The sequence below is a fragment of the Chiroxiphia lanceolata genome, chromosome 11 (genome assembly GCF_009829145.1).
Source record: "Chiroxiphia lanceolata isolate bChiLan1 chromosome 11, bChiLan1.pri, whole genome shotgun sequence".
Classification (NCBI taxonomy): domain Eukaryota; kingdom Metazoa; phylum Chordata; class Aves; order Passeriformes; family Pipridae; genus Chiroxiphia; species Chiroxiphia lanceolata.
Genome location: NC_045647.1, coordinates 20,627,672 through 20,643,665, shown reverse-complemented (window position 1 = coordinate 20,643,665; position 15,994 = coordinate 20,627,672). Strand labels below are relative to the sequence as shown.

The 15,994-nt window shown below is 41.4% G+C and overlaps 2 protein-coding genes across 3 annotated transcripts in view; both read right to left on the bottom strand.

The window, feature by feature from the left end:
- LOC116792417 (prophenin and tritrpticin precursor-like) overlaps nucleotides 1–15,994 on the bottom strand; it is a 610,102-nt gene that overhangs the window by 494,740 nt on the left and 99,368 nt on the right. The window lies entirely within an intron of this gene.
- Nucleotides 1–15,994, bottom strand: part of NUP210 (nucleoporin 210) — a 61,607-nt gene that overhangs the window by 34,024 nt on the left and 11,589 nt on the right. Inside the window, 15 exon segments of the mRNA XM_032699313.1 lie at nucleotides 1,973–2,128; nucleotides 5,662–5,778; nucleotides 5,780–5,800; nucleotides 6,973–7,110; nucleotides 8,368–8,405; nucleotides 8,408–8,473; nucleotides 8,776–8,810; nucleotides 8,812–8,842; nucleotides 9,306–9,416; nucleotides 9,419–9,463; nucleotides 10,225–10,290; nucleotides 10,293–10,356; nucleotides 11,972–12,075; nucleotides 12,078–12,121; nucleotides 14,656–14,752. Of these exon segments, the coding sequence (XP_032555204.1) occupies nucleotides 1,973–2,128; nucleotides 5,662–5,778; nucleotides 5,780–5,800; nucleotides 6,973–7,110; nucleotides 8,368–8,405; nucleotides 8,408–8,473; nucleotides 8,776–8,810; nucleotides 8,812–8,842; nucleotides 9,306–9,416; nucleotides 9,419–9,463; nucleotides 10,225–10,290; nucleotides 10,293–10,356; nucleotides 11,972–12,075; nucleotides 12,078–12,121; nucleotides 14,656–14,752 (1,133 nt within the window).

The following is a 15,994-nucleotide window of genomic DNA, read 5'->3' as shown; positions in this document are numbered from 1 at the left end:
TGTTACAGAGGGTGGGGAGGCCCTGGTACAGCCCAGAGAAGCTGTGGCTGCCCCATCCCTGGAAGTGCCCAAGGCCAGGTTGGAGTAACCTGGGGTAGTGGAAGGTGTCCCTGCCCATGGCAGGGGGTGGGACTGGATGAGCTTTAAGGCCCCTTCCAAGTCAAACCATTCCATGACTCTGTGGTTCTATAGCTGGTATGTTGATGAACAAGCCTTAACTGCATTGTTTTTCTGATTTGTTTTTCCATTACAGAATCCACCACAGACTGACCACATATTTCATAACAATCACTATGACCAAAGCTTTTATTTGCAATATCTTAACTACCTAATCTTCTGCAAATGGCTTCAGGACACCAAACCATATGGTAGAGAGTTAAAGCTGTAATCTGTGTGCATTGACTACTCCTAAAAGTACTACTACTAAACTTGCTCACCCAGGTCAGAACTCTGCAGTTCCTAACACAAGAACAAAGGAATTCAAAAATAACCTATTCAGATTGTGCAACACACTGCTCTGAAAGCTCACATGGACACAAGGATTTTTTCTGTCCTCAGGCTTTGACTTATGCTTGATGATAACAAGTTTTAGCTGAAAAATCTTCATTCCTCTCTCTCTTGCTGTAACTCCTGCACTGCTAAAAAGCAGCACTCTGGGTTGTTCAGTGAATTATTTCAGAGCAAGTCTGTAAACTAAATTCTAAACAGATTTTAATTCGTGCCACTATTTTAAGAATTTCAGTCATTATTTTAAGGATGAAGTTTAGTACCTCTCAAACTCATTTTGCAGAATTGACATAAATACTCTGAGCAAACCCCCAAGCTAACTTGCCCCTCAAAAACCCAGCATCAGTAAATGAAGCTGCTCCAAATAAAATTTAGTTAGAAATATCTTTCCCAAAACACATAAACTAAAAACATTGAGAAAAAGAAAAGAAGGGGGGAAAATGTAGGAAAAATATCTGTTTCCATAGTTCCCTCTTCATTATGGGACAGACTCGACCAAACACATTTTTCAACACTTCTGTGTTGAACACTGTCACATTTCCATTCCCATGTTTAGCTCTTTGCAAAAGGCACAGAGTTCAAGCAGAGATTAAAATACTCCATTTGTGAAGGCAGCAGAGTAGTGCTGCTTCCCAGCAGCAAATATACACCACAGTAGTACTTGTAGTTTGTATTCTATCATGTTACAGATCCAGCTGCTCTTAAAAGCCTGCCAAGAATTTCATTAAGGAAATTTATTTGTGTCCAAAGGATAGAAGAAGATATCTCCAAATCAGCAACACTCTGCAGAAAAATATTTTAGACTGTGGATTTGCAGTGTTAACCAGAGCAGCTTCTTCACCTTCCTTTGCACACCCATTCCATGTGGTGTTCCTGGATTTTCTTCGCTCCTCACACCCCCTGATCACCATGACCAAATCCTAAGAGCAGGGGGTGATTTGCAGAAAGACCACAAAATCCCTCTTGGGAGCCATGTCTTCCACTGCCATTTTCTCCTAATTTTCCTAAAATACTGTTTTTTCTTGGCCAGCCTTGGTCTCAGGATTCATTCTGTGGCACTGTACTCACTTCAGGCACTTCTCCAGACAGGAATTTTCTTGCACATCCTGGTATCTGCCATCCTTTTATATCAGGAGAAAACACCCACTTCTCACCCTGCAGAATGCATTTTGAAGTTTGTCTTGTCTGCTTAGATGGCCAGACCAGGAGTAAATTACCATTTCCTCCTTGCACTCAAAACTTCCAACAAGGAAGTCAGGAAGGGGCAAAAATGAGAGTGAAGTTCAAGCAGTGGACCCCTAGAGCACAAACTGAACTCATCACTTAGTTTCCCCTAGTTTCCACAGGGCAGGCAGGGAAATCTCCTGGGAACCTTTTGGAAGGGGAATGCCTATGGCATTCTCAGTTGCTTCGCTGTTTCCAAAACCCATATTCAAGAGTGATCAGGGAAAAAAGGAAGCCTTACCTTCATTTCTCCATAATGCAAGGGATTCTGGACATCAACTGCCTGAATAACACTGATCCCAGTATCACTGCCAGTTGTCATTACTCCTTTGACAGTCACTGTTGCAACAGCCTGGTTAGAACAGGACCAGCTGAAATTTCCACTTCCACCCCGAGCCTGGAATAGAGAGAGAAATCTTGCAAAGATTTTATCAAGTATATGATTCTCATGTTTCTTTGCTGTCACACCTGTGAGTGTTTTGTGTGAAAACCGGGAACACACTGAGAATGGGGAAATACAAATAAAATAAACACCTCAGAACTTCCAAATAAGCGAAGTGAAACAAGAGAGAGATGAGAAGATTACCACCCTTCACTCACTTGAATTTCAGCTTTCTTCATGCACACACCAGTGCTGCCAACTCAAACATCCCTCCTGCAGCTGCTCAAGCCTGGTGGGAGTCTCCCAACTCCCAGCTGTGCTCACAGCCAGCACAGACCAGCACACCAGAGGGATAATCCTACTCCCCAAAACTCCCACTGCTTCTCTGCTCTCATTTGGGGTCTCAGAGCTGCTAAGCTGGCACCCTGCACCTACCAGCTTCTTCCAGTGGGATCTGTGAAGGGATCTAAAGGGAAGAGAAAAGGAGGTGGGAGGCAGGGAGGAAATGAGGCAACAGGGGAAAAAAGAAAAAGGGGGGGAAGAGGGTCACTGTTTTCTTGGCAATACTTCTTTATTTTTATGCTGAATATCAGCAGATCTACCTGCAGCCATTCAATAAAGTGCTGCTCCAGCAACAGGTCAGTCATTCCATGAGGGAGTGAAATTCTTCTACAGAAGGGTGAGAACCAGCTACTTGATATAATGGTCCACATCAAGAGACACAAAGGATTCCCCACTGCAGGAGCACTGGCAGCCAGGCCAAGGTAGGATCTGCTGCAGGGTCCTCTGTACAGAGGGAAGGGCCATAAACACTTGCCAGCACAGAGTATTGTCCTCCAGGCTGTGCAATCCCAGTTACTGGGGAACCACAATCATTGAATGCTGTAAAACTTGTAGATTGTAAACATCAGTATTACGAGCTATAGGAAATGCCTATTGAGACAAATACTGTACAGGAAGGTATAATGAGAAAATGTTTTAAGCAAGTTAAATAAAGAGATGACTTTGACACTCCAAAATAGATGTCAAAGTTCCATCAGAGTAGAACAAGGGTGAACACTGGAGCAATTTTTTAATGTATATTGTTTTAATTTCTTTAACTTCCTCTGCATTTCCTTTAACTTGATTCATAATTAAAGTAAAAACAAACAAGGTGATAAAAAAGGACAGTGTGGAAAACAGGCAACTCTAAATTATGCAGGCACTTGGCTATAACTTTTACCAGGAAAAGAGAATAAAAGGCAAATGAAAAGGAGTCTCATTTCCCTTCTTCCTTCCCTGATTACAGAAGGAGCACTGGACACAGACAGATGGATAAACAGGTAATGTGTGTGACAGAAGGAGATGCACAGATGTGGTAAGAAAGGCTGAAAGTTTGCAGGAGTTCTGCACATTTTGTAAGGTATTTTTAATTAAAACAGAGAGATGAGCAGAAAACGTAACCAGAAATACCCAATTCTTACTAATTGTATGAAGTCTCATCTCCTTGCCAAACAAACATTCTGGCACAGCACTACATTTTTCTCTCCAGCCCTGAGGAGAGAAATGATAAACCAGCTCTTATTACAGTCTAGTAACTCCCCACAGCCTGAGCTGCTCCCTGGACAGTGATGCCTCCCCAGCACACAGCAACCTCCACATCCTGAACTTCCCAAAGCTGGCACCGAGCTGCTCCCAGGCATGGACTGAAGGAAGGCAGCAGAATCCACCTCAGCAGCACAGATATGAACAAAGCAACCACAACAAACCAGAGAGCAGACAAAGCAAAACTTCCAGTCGTTCTGATACCATCTGGAGGGAGTTACTTCAGCTATAACAGAATTTAGCTAGATCCAAAAACTCCCTTTCAACTTGTTTTCAGAAAAAGTCAACTCACCAATTTAAAACAGTCTGAAAAACTCTGGAGTAGGAGGCAAACACTGATCTACAGGCGGGAACAACAGTGGAGCTGTGTGTGTACTCCTGTCAACAACCACTGCTATTGTGGAATGGCCACACTGGACAAATGGCTCAGTTCCTACAAGTACCAACTAATTGAAATGTTGGAAGAAAAAGGTTTCCATGTTTTTAATGAAAAAACTCACAGTAAAGTAAGAATACTGACACAATTACTACAGTGCCAGGAAGGAATGTTCTCTGGTGAGATGCTTCATTACATATGCAAGGTAGAGTGAGATAAGAATAGAACTGTGAATGAGGTGGGAAATAAAAAAAACATTTACTTTCCCTTACTGGGAAAACTCCACCAGAATTATGATGAAGCACTGAAAATGCATATTGTACTAAGAATTTTTACCACACTCTGCTGGAGTGGTTGGGAATAGCAAGAACTAAACTGAACTAATGCCACAGGAAACAGAAGTACAGAGGTAGCACTAAACTCAGTGGAGTTACCTTGGGATTTAACTGGGGAATGTAGCTTTATCCCTCTGACACTGACTCTCTTCACAGAATCACAGAATCATTAAGGTTGGAAAAAGATGTTTAAGATCATCAAGTCCAACCATCAACCCAGCACCCACCACGTTCACCACTAAACCGTGTCCTCAACTGCCACATGCAAACGTTTTGAACACTTCCAGTGACTCCACCACTGCTGGGCAGCCTGTGCCAATGCCTGACAACCCTTTCCATGAAGAAGTTTTCCCTCATATCCAATCTAAGCCTCTCCAGGCACAACTTGAGGCCATTTCCTCTCATCCTGTCACTGTTACCTGGGAGAAAGAGCCTGACACCACGTGTGTCACTGCCTCTTTCTGGATACTGTTGACTTGAGGACAGACCCAAAAGTCAGCACTACTTCTTGCTTACCAGGGAGAAGCAGGAACTGTGCATCAAACACCTGAGTGCAGGGTTTGGGCATCACTGACCTGGGATAAGAGTCCGGTTGGGAAAGCACAATGTCCTTTCCCTTAGTTAGACTGGAGGCAGGGATACTGGGAGACAAGCCATTTGGTTCATGAAGCATATGGAACAACTGACAGCTTGGGAGCAAAGACACACACATAAGAAACATATGGAAAAAGTCCCTTCTGCAAATGCAACTGAGGCCTTTGCCTCCCTAGAACTTTTTATTAGGAGTCTGAGGGGTGTGGTGAGTGAAGGATACTGATGTCCAAGGTTGACAGAGTGCTGCAAATTCATCCTGTCATGCCCTTTTTGCAGTCACTTCCCAGTCCAATTCATACTTCCAACCCTTTCCAGCAAATGACAGCCTCTAATTATTGCTGTGAAGCTTTGTACCCAGGATGTTTCCTGGAATTCCAAACCACTCCATGCACATTTGTGCGGTGCATACATGAGGGGAGAGAGAAAGGGAAGGAAAGACAAGAGGTGAAAGTCAGTGGGGGTTTTATATTTGTTGGTTTCTTGGTGCTTTCTTTAAACTACACATTCATTCCTGTACCTAATATCCCATTAAATTCCTCCAAATACATTTTTGGATATCCCTGTGCCTGGAATATCCAAAGTCCACTCTGTAAGTGGTTTCAGGCCTCACTGTGCCTGCTGAGCAGTACTCCCTGCAGTTGGATAGTTCTCTGGCATACCTGGATGGTGTACTGGTAGACTCCTGCTTTTGGCTGCCAAGGAAACGTCAGGATACTGGGTGACAGAACTATGGGAACATAGATTTCCACATCCTGCTGGTTCCGCACCGGACACTGGTAACGTGTGAACCCCTCCATCCTGCCAAAGGCAAGAGCACAGCATTACAGACGTACACAGGGCTTCCTACACTCCATGTTTAGTTCTCATGTACAGACAGTTGTTGGAAACATCTTAGGAGAGAAAGGAAACACTACTGAGGTCACTCAAGAACCGTGTTACGTGTGAGCCAAACAGTCAGCTCCTGGCAGCAAGGTGTGCTACTGGATTCAATGAGGATTATTGCTATGCAGAAACAGGTGCCCTCGTTAATTTAAAAGGCAAACAGCAAGGAGAGGACACTCTTCACTACTATTTTGAGACTGTGTCTGGGGAACCAATCTGGAGACTCAACACCTGTCTTACCTCCTTGCTTGTTCACTCAGCACAAAGTTCAGCCCAAAAGACCCACTGCTCACCCCCCAATCACTGGCCTTCACAGCTCTGCTGTCACTGCAATGCCACCACCTCTGCCACAACACACTGTTACTGCAGTTCTGAAGGAAAACTTTGGCAGCTCCCACTGGATCCCATTCCACTCAAGAGCACCTCTCTGACACAGAGAATGACCCTGGCTTCTCACATACGAATCTACTCCAGGAACCACTGAAACGATTTCACAGCAAATGGGTTGAAGTGCTGAAGTTTCAAGCAAAAGCAAGTCACTTGCACACCACGTGCCCTAGTTAGCCAGATATTCAGCAGAACGTTAATCAATATTAATTGGAAGAAATGTGCAGGCTGATACATTTGGCAGATTTTCATTCCAGCATTTAACATCACTTACCAAATGATAGCAAACTCCCCCAGTGTGAGTGGAGTGCAGAGCAAGGCCAGGGTCTGACACTGGTGATCTACCACAACAAAATGTACAAGCACTCAGCCTGAGAGGCCTTTGCCCCAGCCCAAGGAATGGGATGTGCCTGCATGAGGACCTGCCACGAGAGAAGAGGTCAGTGCTGTGCACACGGCCTGAACAGGCGCTTGCCACACGCCTGGGACCAAAATCCCACTCCTTATCTACACAAATCCTCTGCTGACTCAATTGAGCTTCCTCAAGTACGGATTTTAAAATTTGGTTCTCGAACTGTTCAAACAAAGCAGCTCAGACTATGCAGTTCTTGGGTTTTCTCTTCACTGTGAGGTCACTCCTGCACAGCTGAATGAATTTTCGTCCCGGGCAGTGAAGCAGGAGAGCTTTGCTGAGGACGTACCCGATCGACTACTGCTGTCAGGGCAGCATCAATGCTGGTCTGCCCTCCTGATGGCCTTCACATAATGATACGATCCGTCAGAGACGACTGCAGCACCTCAAAGTACTCCTTGGACAGCTCAGCATCAATTCGGATGTTCTAAAACCAGAACATTAAACAGAGATTGCCACAGGTAAATGACATTAAAACTGGACAGACAGCCATAAACATAGAGCAAATCAATACAAATCAATGAGAAAAACTATTGTTGAACAACACGGTTCAAACACATCTTGCTGAAACAGACTGGAATTTTTCCCTATGGAAGTTTCAGTCTCTCAGGTTTTACCTTTTAGACACAGCATTCACTCCACAGAAAGTTTCCCTTTTTATACTACCAGCATGGGAATTTTAACATGAAACGTATCAATAGTTCTACCAATAATTTTATATATTACAATAATTTCTTAATTTTGCCATTCCTTAAACAAAAAGAACAAATACACTGCCTCAACAGCACACTGAGCTCAAGCTGAAACCCGATCTGTACTCAAGAAGCAATTATGTTGCAAGAAAATATCATTCCCATCTTTTCCAATCTTTTGAAAGCAATAACTTAATTTGATCCATATATGTAATAATTTTCAATCTTTCTTAAATTTCATTAGACTTTTGGTATTATTTTGATGTTTTATTGCTGAATTTTATTCTATATTTACATGAATGTTTATACAATAAATGATATAAGAACATACATATATATACTACATAAAATATAGCATATATGTTTTCTATTTATATTATATACCATATAAGATATAAAATCTATATTGATATTTAATAATACATATTACTATATATCTATTATATATTTTATATATATTATCCTATGTTGTTCTATATAATATGTTATTATTTTGAATGTTTTATTTGATGATTTTATTTCATATTTATATAATGTTATGTTTCATACATTATTATAAATATGTAATATGTAATATATAACTATTATATTAAAAATATAATTTACATAATTTACATATTAATTTATATTAAATACTTTAAAATTAAAAAACATTAAATTTTATTACTTTTTTCTTCTTGCAAATGAACCATTTAAATTTAGAAAGAAATTCTTCTCTGTGAGGGTGGTTGGACCATTCAAACCTGAAATTCATTGTCCAACTTCTTCCAGTTCTCTCTACAGCACTTAGGACTCCATGGTTTCACATGAATCACCCGAGTGCTTTATTTTAAAAAGGCAGCAGCAACAAAACAAAGGAAAAAAGGAAAAGGCAAGAAACAACACTCTTTGCACTGTCCTACCTCAGAGGAATAGGAAACCACTCAACTAATTTCAAAGCAAGTCAGGATTCAGGAGACAGACACTGAGAATACATAAACATTTCAACTTACATCAGACAAATACACCTTAGTGCTTGATTTATCATACCATCGACTGTAATTTCATACAGCCTGCCCGTTTCCAGGACCCATCTGTCACCTGGATGAACTGTAAATCCTACAAAACAGGAGATATTGAACAGCACACACCAACAACATCTTGCCCTAATGGATAAAAGCATCTGGCTTCTGGTGCCACACCTCTGCAGATGAACATTCATTATTTAAAGCTGCTGAATACAGAGATAAAAGAAAATACGTATTTAGTACTAAACCTATTTCACAATGAAGCTACTTTTATGAATAAAATTACTTTTCTATGAAAAGTAACACGAGGAATGGAAGAGCATATATACACCATGAAAATCACAAGAGCAAGGCAAGAAATTATATTAAGCAATCAAGAAAATCAATACCAACCTAAATACCCAGGATTTACCACATAGATAGTGCTGTGGGCAGCCTGGACACCCCTGCATGTGGATACCTGGAGTCTTAGTAAAGGAACACAAAAGTTTAGTCAAAAGTCAGATCAGCTTATTCCTGGGGCTCCTTGTGCCTCTTTGGCCACTTGGAGCTAATTTTAAATTGGGAATAATGTTATCCCACTTCCCTGCATGGCACTGAGCATTCTGGAGAGATTCACTAGAGAACATCGTGTTGAAATACAAAAATGGAATAAAGCCCCATCACATTTTCACAGCGAGTGAGGGGAACAGACCTGACTTAACTGATCTTTTGCCAACCCAATTTCTTAGAGCACTCCAAGGCATCTGACAGCTCTGCTGAGCCTGAATTCCCAGCAGAGCTGTTTTCCATGCTCCACCAGCGCTCCTGATGTTCAGGGCTCCCGGTACAAATGGGGATAAGGTTTTTGTGTGGCAAAGGGTGGAAAGTTTGTCCCCATGGCAGGACGCTGTGGGTGGCAAGGCATCCCGAAGGAAGGATACTCTTGTGCACCAGGAGCAGGTGGTGTGGCCCTGCTGCAATGCAGTGACAGTGGACTGTTGCCTGGTCCAAGCTGGCAACGGGCCGGGCCGGATCTCCCTCGGATCCAGGACGTGGTTCTGGAGCTGCAGCTCATACTGGTCCGATGGCATCGCTATTTCTGCACGGACAACAAGACAGCACGGGAAACGAGAACAGCAATGTGTCAGTGCCTGGCTGCTGCTAATTACTGCTGATTATTTTCTATGGATGCTGAGTGCACACATTAATCTGCAGTTTTAATGTCCTGTAGAAACAGCATTTCTGTCATTGTATCAACACACACACAACAAGATGAGCTTCCTGCCAGACTTCAATGTCTTTGAAGCTGCAATTTCCCAACTAATATCAGCTCACTATTTAGACCTACATCCAAGTAATTTCCAGCTTCACAAGAAAGAAGGGGGAAAAAAGGGGAAAAAAAGAAAGAGAAAAAGGAAAAAAAAAAGAAATAAGTTAATGCATTATACTTTAAATGGGCATAAAGCCAACCAACCCACCCTTATAGAGGCTCTCCTTTGTGGAGCAAATCTATTTGCCAATAAAACATTTTCTCTTAGAAAAGTTACTAATCTGAATTTGATTTACTAAGAAAGTCATTCAGATTCTCAGTGACTGTGAAATAATGAGTAAATCTAAAATGCCAGTGTTGGCTCCTATTCTGAGTTACCCTCACCTTCACATCCTCCATAAATCTGCAAGAGTATATTCTTTATAGCCCCAATTTTTTTGACAGAAAGAACTAAACAGCTGTATCATTGTGTGCCTTAGGGAAAACAGTATTAAATATTAACAAAGTAGTTTAAATACAATTAAAATTTCTCAGCACTTATAATTCACACAAAGCATTAAAAAATAAAAATAAGAGAGAACAGAACCAACCTGTGATCTTCCCTTGCCTCATTTTCTGAACTCTGTACTGAATTGATGTTCCTACCAGCAGATAATGTCATATATTGGATTTAAAAGGATGTTTTCCAAAATAAGCAATCTGACTTCTGCAGGATGTACATCCTATCGATGGAGGGAAAAGAAAAAACCAAAATGTAAGCACATTTTAGAGCAGCTCATTTGAAGCAGGACCATGCAGCAGGAACTTAGAATCTAGAAGTGAAAAATATCACTTGCTGCAATTGGCTTTTTATTTTCACCTCCAATTTGTCACAAACAGGGCAATGCAAGGGACAGTGAATGGCACAGAGACCTGCTCTGTGCACACTGTGAAGGATAAGGAAAAATTCAAGTCTCTGTGAAGATCATTTTGCTTCTGTTTTCCAGAGAATACGGAAAAACTTGAGACAGATGCTCAGTGATCACTCAGCCAGAAATTCATCTTCCCCACTGTAAAACATGGTACCTCCAGGCAGCACATCCATTAGAACTGCACCGAGGAATCCACATCCAACTCACTGGTCTATTAAATTAGGAATACAACAGATAATTGTATAAATTCTATTACAGCTGTTTGAGAGATGTTCACTGAAACGTGCAGTCTGGCAGCAGGGAGAGATTTAAAGGAACTACTAAACCAGAAAGAGAAAAAAATTACAAACACAACAATATTATTTCACTTCCCTCACAGTATCAGCTCAAAAATAATTGAGAAATATAAATAGAAAACTAAGCAAGCTACAAGCATTCAAACCCCCAAAAGTCAGTGATATCATGTAGAGCAAGCACATGTATTCAGCACAATTAGGCAGAGCTGTAACAAAGCCACAATTCTTAAGAGGCACTACAATTGTGTCCCCTGACTAGTGTTACATACATGTAGATAACATTTTTGTGGAACACCTTCTACAGGTATGGGTCAGATAGGCCAAGGCAATTCTACTTTCAGCAGAAACATGAAGTACAACCTGTGGTAGCAGAAATCTCAAACCAGACCTGCAGACACGAGATGAAGTTCCAGAGAAGGATTTTTAAGGAGCAGTGTTAAGCTGACAGTAGCACAATGCCAAGTACTTCTGGAAGCCACAAAAACTCTCTCAGGTGTTTGTAAATTCTGTTACAGGCAAAACCAACTCTGTCTGCAGAGCTAAATGAAAAACTCATCACCAGAAGTTGCACAGAAAGAACCATCCCGGTCTCCAGAGCAGCTGGGAAGAGCAGCCAGCACTGCACTGAACACCCTGGTGGCACTGACATTCCCTTCCCTGGAAACCAGAACCTCAGGAGGCAGAACTGGGGATCAGAAAGTGTTCACAGGATGGAAATAAAGGTATATCCACAGAGCAATCCTTGTTCTAGTCATTTATTTACTGAGAAAAAGAACAGAAATGTTCTAGTTCAGTCTTTTTTTTTAAAGTGTAAAGGGCCAAATGCTATGATTCTAGTTACATATATAGTATGAATATCAGGAAAATAAAATTGTGCAGAGGCATTTGGAGTGTGTTTCTCTGCCACAGGGCCTTCTGTCAGATGTTTAGAAATGATTTCTGGCACATGCACCAAACTCCAGCCCTTTCTGGGTGATGTGGGCTACAGAGTCAATCCACTGTGGCAGAGATGCAGCACTGAGATCCACAATGGAGATCCACAAACATGGCAGGGCAAACTCAGAGAGCTACTGCAACACTGAACTGTAAGATTAAATAATAAAAAATTCAGGATGAACACAAGTTCTTACCTTATAGACACTTTCCTGTAGTCTTGCTTTTAATTTAGAACTCCCTGTTTTCATTCCAGACACCAGAATGGTATCTCCTTGCTTGGCAACTTTTTCCATCTCTATATATAGGAAGGTGGGATGTAAGTGGATTCTAGGAACTTGAGGATACTGAAAAGTGAACCAAAAAGTGAGCAGAGAATTGTTAAATGATCTTTGTAAACCCACAGAGAACCTACCATCTATTCCCAGCTACTTCCATTTTTAAGCAAATTTAAGATGTCTGCCTGGGACCAGATATCCAAATTTTCCTCATTCTTGAGATATCTGCAGCTCATTTCTGTGACTGATAAAGTCTGTCTGAAGCTGCTTGTGGGCTTTCAAGAGCTATCAGAAGACTGCACATGTTGTCTACATGACCCCTCCAGATGGTACAGTAGGTGTAGACTGCAGAAACTATAGATTATTGTGGAACAACTGATATGAGAAACTCAAAGGTTATATTTATAAAAGTAAGAGCTTAACAAACCCAGAACATAACTTTGACCCCCATGGAGAAAGCAGGATGCATTTAATCCATGACTATGGAAATGGTCTACCAATAGAATACTTGCAGTAACTGTTAGAAATTTCAACGAGATGTGACAACAGGGAGGGAAGGGATTTGCCATGAACAGGTAAATGACAGGACAGCAAGGAAAGAGCACCATGTTTTCCAGGTTGCCAGTTCTCATGTGCACATCATGTACTTGGCTTTATGTGACCTTCACAGCAAAGGCAGTAAAGCCACATGGAGAACAGACACAGATTTTAACATATTTGTGACAGTTTATCATTTATTTTGCAACAGAACATTGTTATGTTATCATAGCTATGCTAAGAGTAGAGCATAGATCAATATTAGTTTGGTTAAAACCACATCTCTATCAAATACTTCAGTGAAACTAAAGCTCCTATGGACCAGGACTTGGATCCCCAGTGGAAGCCATTCCCTCTGGCTCTCTCACATCTGCAGCTTCAGGAATATCATGGGCTTAACAGGCTTTCCCCAGGTAAAGCTCTGGGTTTGTTTCTCCAAGGCTGCAAAACTGGACTCTGTGTTTACCCAGTAGCAAAGAGTCTTGTTTGCTACCCCCACCCCAATTGCAGTGTGTTTGGAACAAAGGTTTGAGGATGGAAGTCCACTCTCAACCACTCTGCTCGCTCTCAGAACTGGTTTCTCCACATGCTGCTCACGCAATCATTATATGAACATAAAGCCAGTTTCTGTAAAGGATTTCCTACATTACTTCATGTCCCTCAATTTACATACATTTTGCTCTTGTCTGAAGACACTGAAGCCTCTGGTGCATGAGTGTGAGTCTATTCCAAAGGAAGTTTTGACTCAAGCTGTACTCAACAAGTGTCTGTGAACTGTTTGGTGAGAAAAACCCGTGTTTCATGTGTTTACAGTCTGGTAAATTCACATGGATCAGGGACGCATTTTTTCTACCAGCATTCATGTTGAGCAAAGTCAAGATTCACCAGGACATAAAATATGAGGAATATTAACATATTGCTGCTAAGTAACACATCCTGGTGTGCTGACACCAGTTGGTGACAGTGCAAAGACCAAACTCCTGGAGTCCAGACAGGAAATATCCCACTGAGGCACTGCTAAGCAGCCTTCAATCCTGATGGGCTTAATAAAGGGGGACACTCACATTTCTCTTGAAACCACTGAAGAACAGAACAATGAAGTCATCACTGTAAAACTAAATAGTGAACATGCTTAATAAAATAATAGTTGAAAAACCCCATCACCAAAACAGACACCACAGATGGTCTGGTGTCAAATGTAGGAAGGAAAATATACTTTAAAAAAAGTAATCATAGAGTCTGGATTCTATTCCTATCCCCGCCACAGGTGAGTTTTCTGACTTTGGGGCATGAATTCCACTCCCATTAAATGGAGGCATATTTCCATATTATACAGAAATGCTGAAAAACACTCACATTAGTGAGCTGTAAGCACTTCCAAGATCTTTGGACAGAAGTTCCCACAAAACACAGCACTTTAAACTCCAGTAGTGAACTCGGTCTGTGGGTCAGTACAGATGATGAACCAAGCACCAGGGCTTATTTATCAAGCAAGTGCTTTGTACTCACTGCTGTGTCTGAAAGACAGTCCACTGAACACCTTCACTGAACACCTTTCATTCAATTATTCCACCTGGCCCTGGGAGCTGTATCTGGCTCACAGGCAGGCACTTGCTCCATGCCAATTTAAAGTTTAGCTACTTTCAGAACTACTTCAACACTAAGTGTTGACTGACAGCTGTAACTCTTCAAGCTCAGAGAGCTCCTTTCTGAAACGGAACCTCTCTTTTCTTTAAAAAAAAAAAAAAAAATAAAACTGCTGAAATCCTGAGATAAGTCTTACTGCTAACTCTTCCTTTTGCACAAGATGTTTCAGCATCTATTTATTTCTAACTGTTCCCTCAGAGCTACCAGAGCTGCTCATGAACACTATCAGTTAAAGTACACAGGGATGAGAGTGCCCAGGCTGTTGATTTGGCACTGATAAAAAAAACAACCTGAAACAACTGACTCTTAAGCATTATTATTTTAGGCCTCAGTTCAGTAAACTGCCTGGACATAGGGAACTGTTTATACACCCCAAACTGACAGAGCTGGAAGTTCAGAGGACAGTGGAATGTCCTTACCGTAAGGCACTGTGGGAGTCTGAGAACCCTCCAGCCTCTGGGTCCTTCACTATGGTCCAGTCAAACACCAGCCCCGCCAACGTGCTGAACGTGTTCCCTGGAAATCAAACACTGGCATTAACACAAACCCACAGAACAAGCAGAGAGGCTTCCTGGGACATACACCATGACTTATTCCCCTAGGAAATTTCTCAATCTTACCCCTACAAGAAGAGCCACTGGTATTAGTTAAAAATCACAATCCAGTTGTGTCTTTTCACCTTTTGCAACACCACATTCCACTTGATGTTCTCCACAAAGCCCACAAAGAGGTAAGTGCAGGTGTGCCCACCTCCCCTCCACCTGCCAGCCCCTAAGGCACAAACCACCTTTCCCCTCTGGCCACAAAGGCCTTATTGTTTCTTGGATGTTAGCAAGATATATAAAAAATCCTGCTAAACAACCTTGCATTTCAAAACATGCAGATCTGAGACACCATTTGGGTGACTTGATTTCACAGCACCAATGAACTGCAAATGTCCTTTTGGTTATGAGCACAACCACGACTTATCCACAACAGTCAGTCTTCACTCCAAGAGCTCAGACCGAGCACCTTCTTTCCATAAAATGTGAGCCACTAGAACATGAGAAACTGTAAATGTTAAGGAGGAGCAGAAGGGAATAAACAGCCTGAAAACAAAGGTTTAACACAATCACATTCAAGCATAAGGAGCTGCTAATCTGAGGATCTTTCAATCTTCAAGATGAATCTTGCTGTGAACTGCAGCGTCCACTGGCACAAATAAATATGGAACACAAATCCCAGTATTAACCATATTTTAAAATATATTTTCATTTGTGTGACTCCCTTTGACATTCAAATTTATATCTAAAGAAAGAACCAATGCAAATCTATCACTTAATTCTTATGCTTAGAAGTGATGCCATTTTTAAGCCACCAGTCAGCACAATGCACAGCCTATGTTATTTCTCCCATTTCTACACAACTTCCTGCAAAGAGTTCCAAATCCCAAATAGCCAAGAATTTAGACACAAAACTCCAAACACACAAGGCAAGAGAAATAAAACTGATTGAAACTCAATTATTTAACATGCATTCAAGTCTAACTTTAATGATGCATGTTTTAGCCAAACAAATACAAACACACATTTTTAAGTCTTTCTCATTTAACTCACCTCCAGTTAAATCATAATAAAATAACTTGAGCAAAAGTTCAGCACATAAAAGAAACAACATGACTTTTTCCTCCCTCTACATTCTACACTTAATTTGGCCAAAGTTCTCCATGATTATCTTCCTCTCTTGCATTAACAATCTTGAAAAGTAGCATTTGAGGAC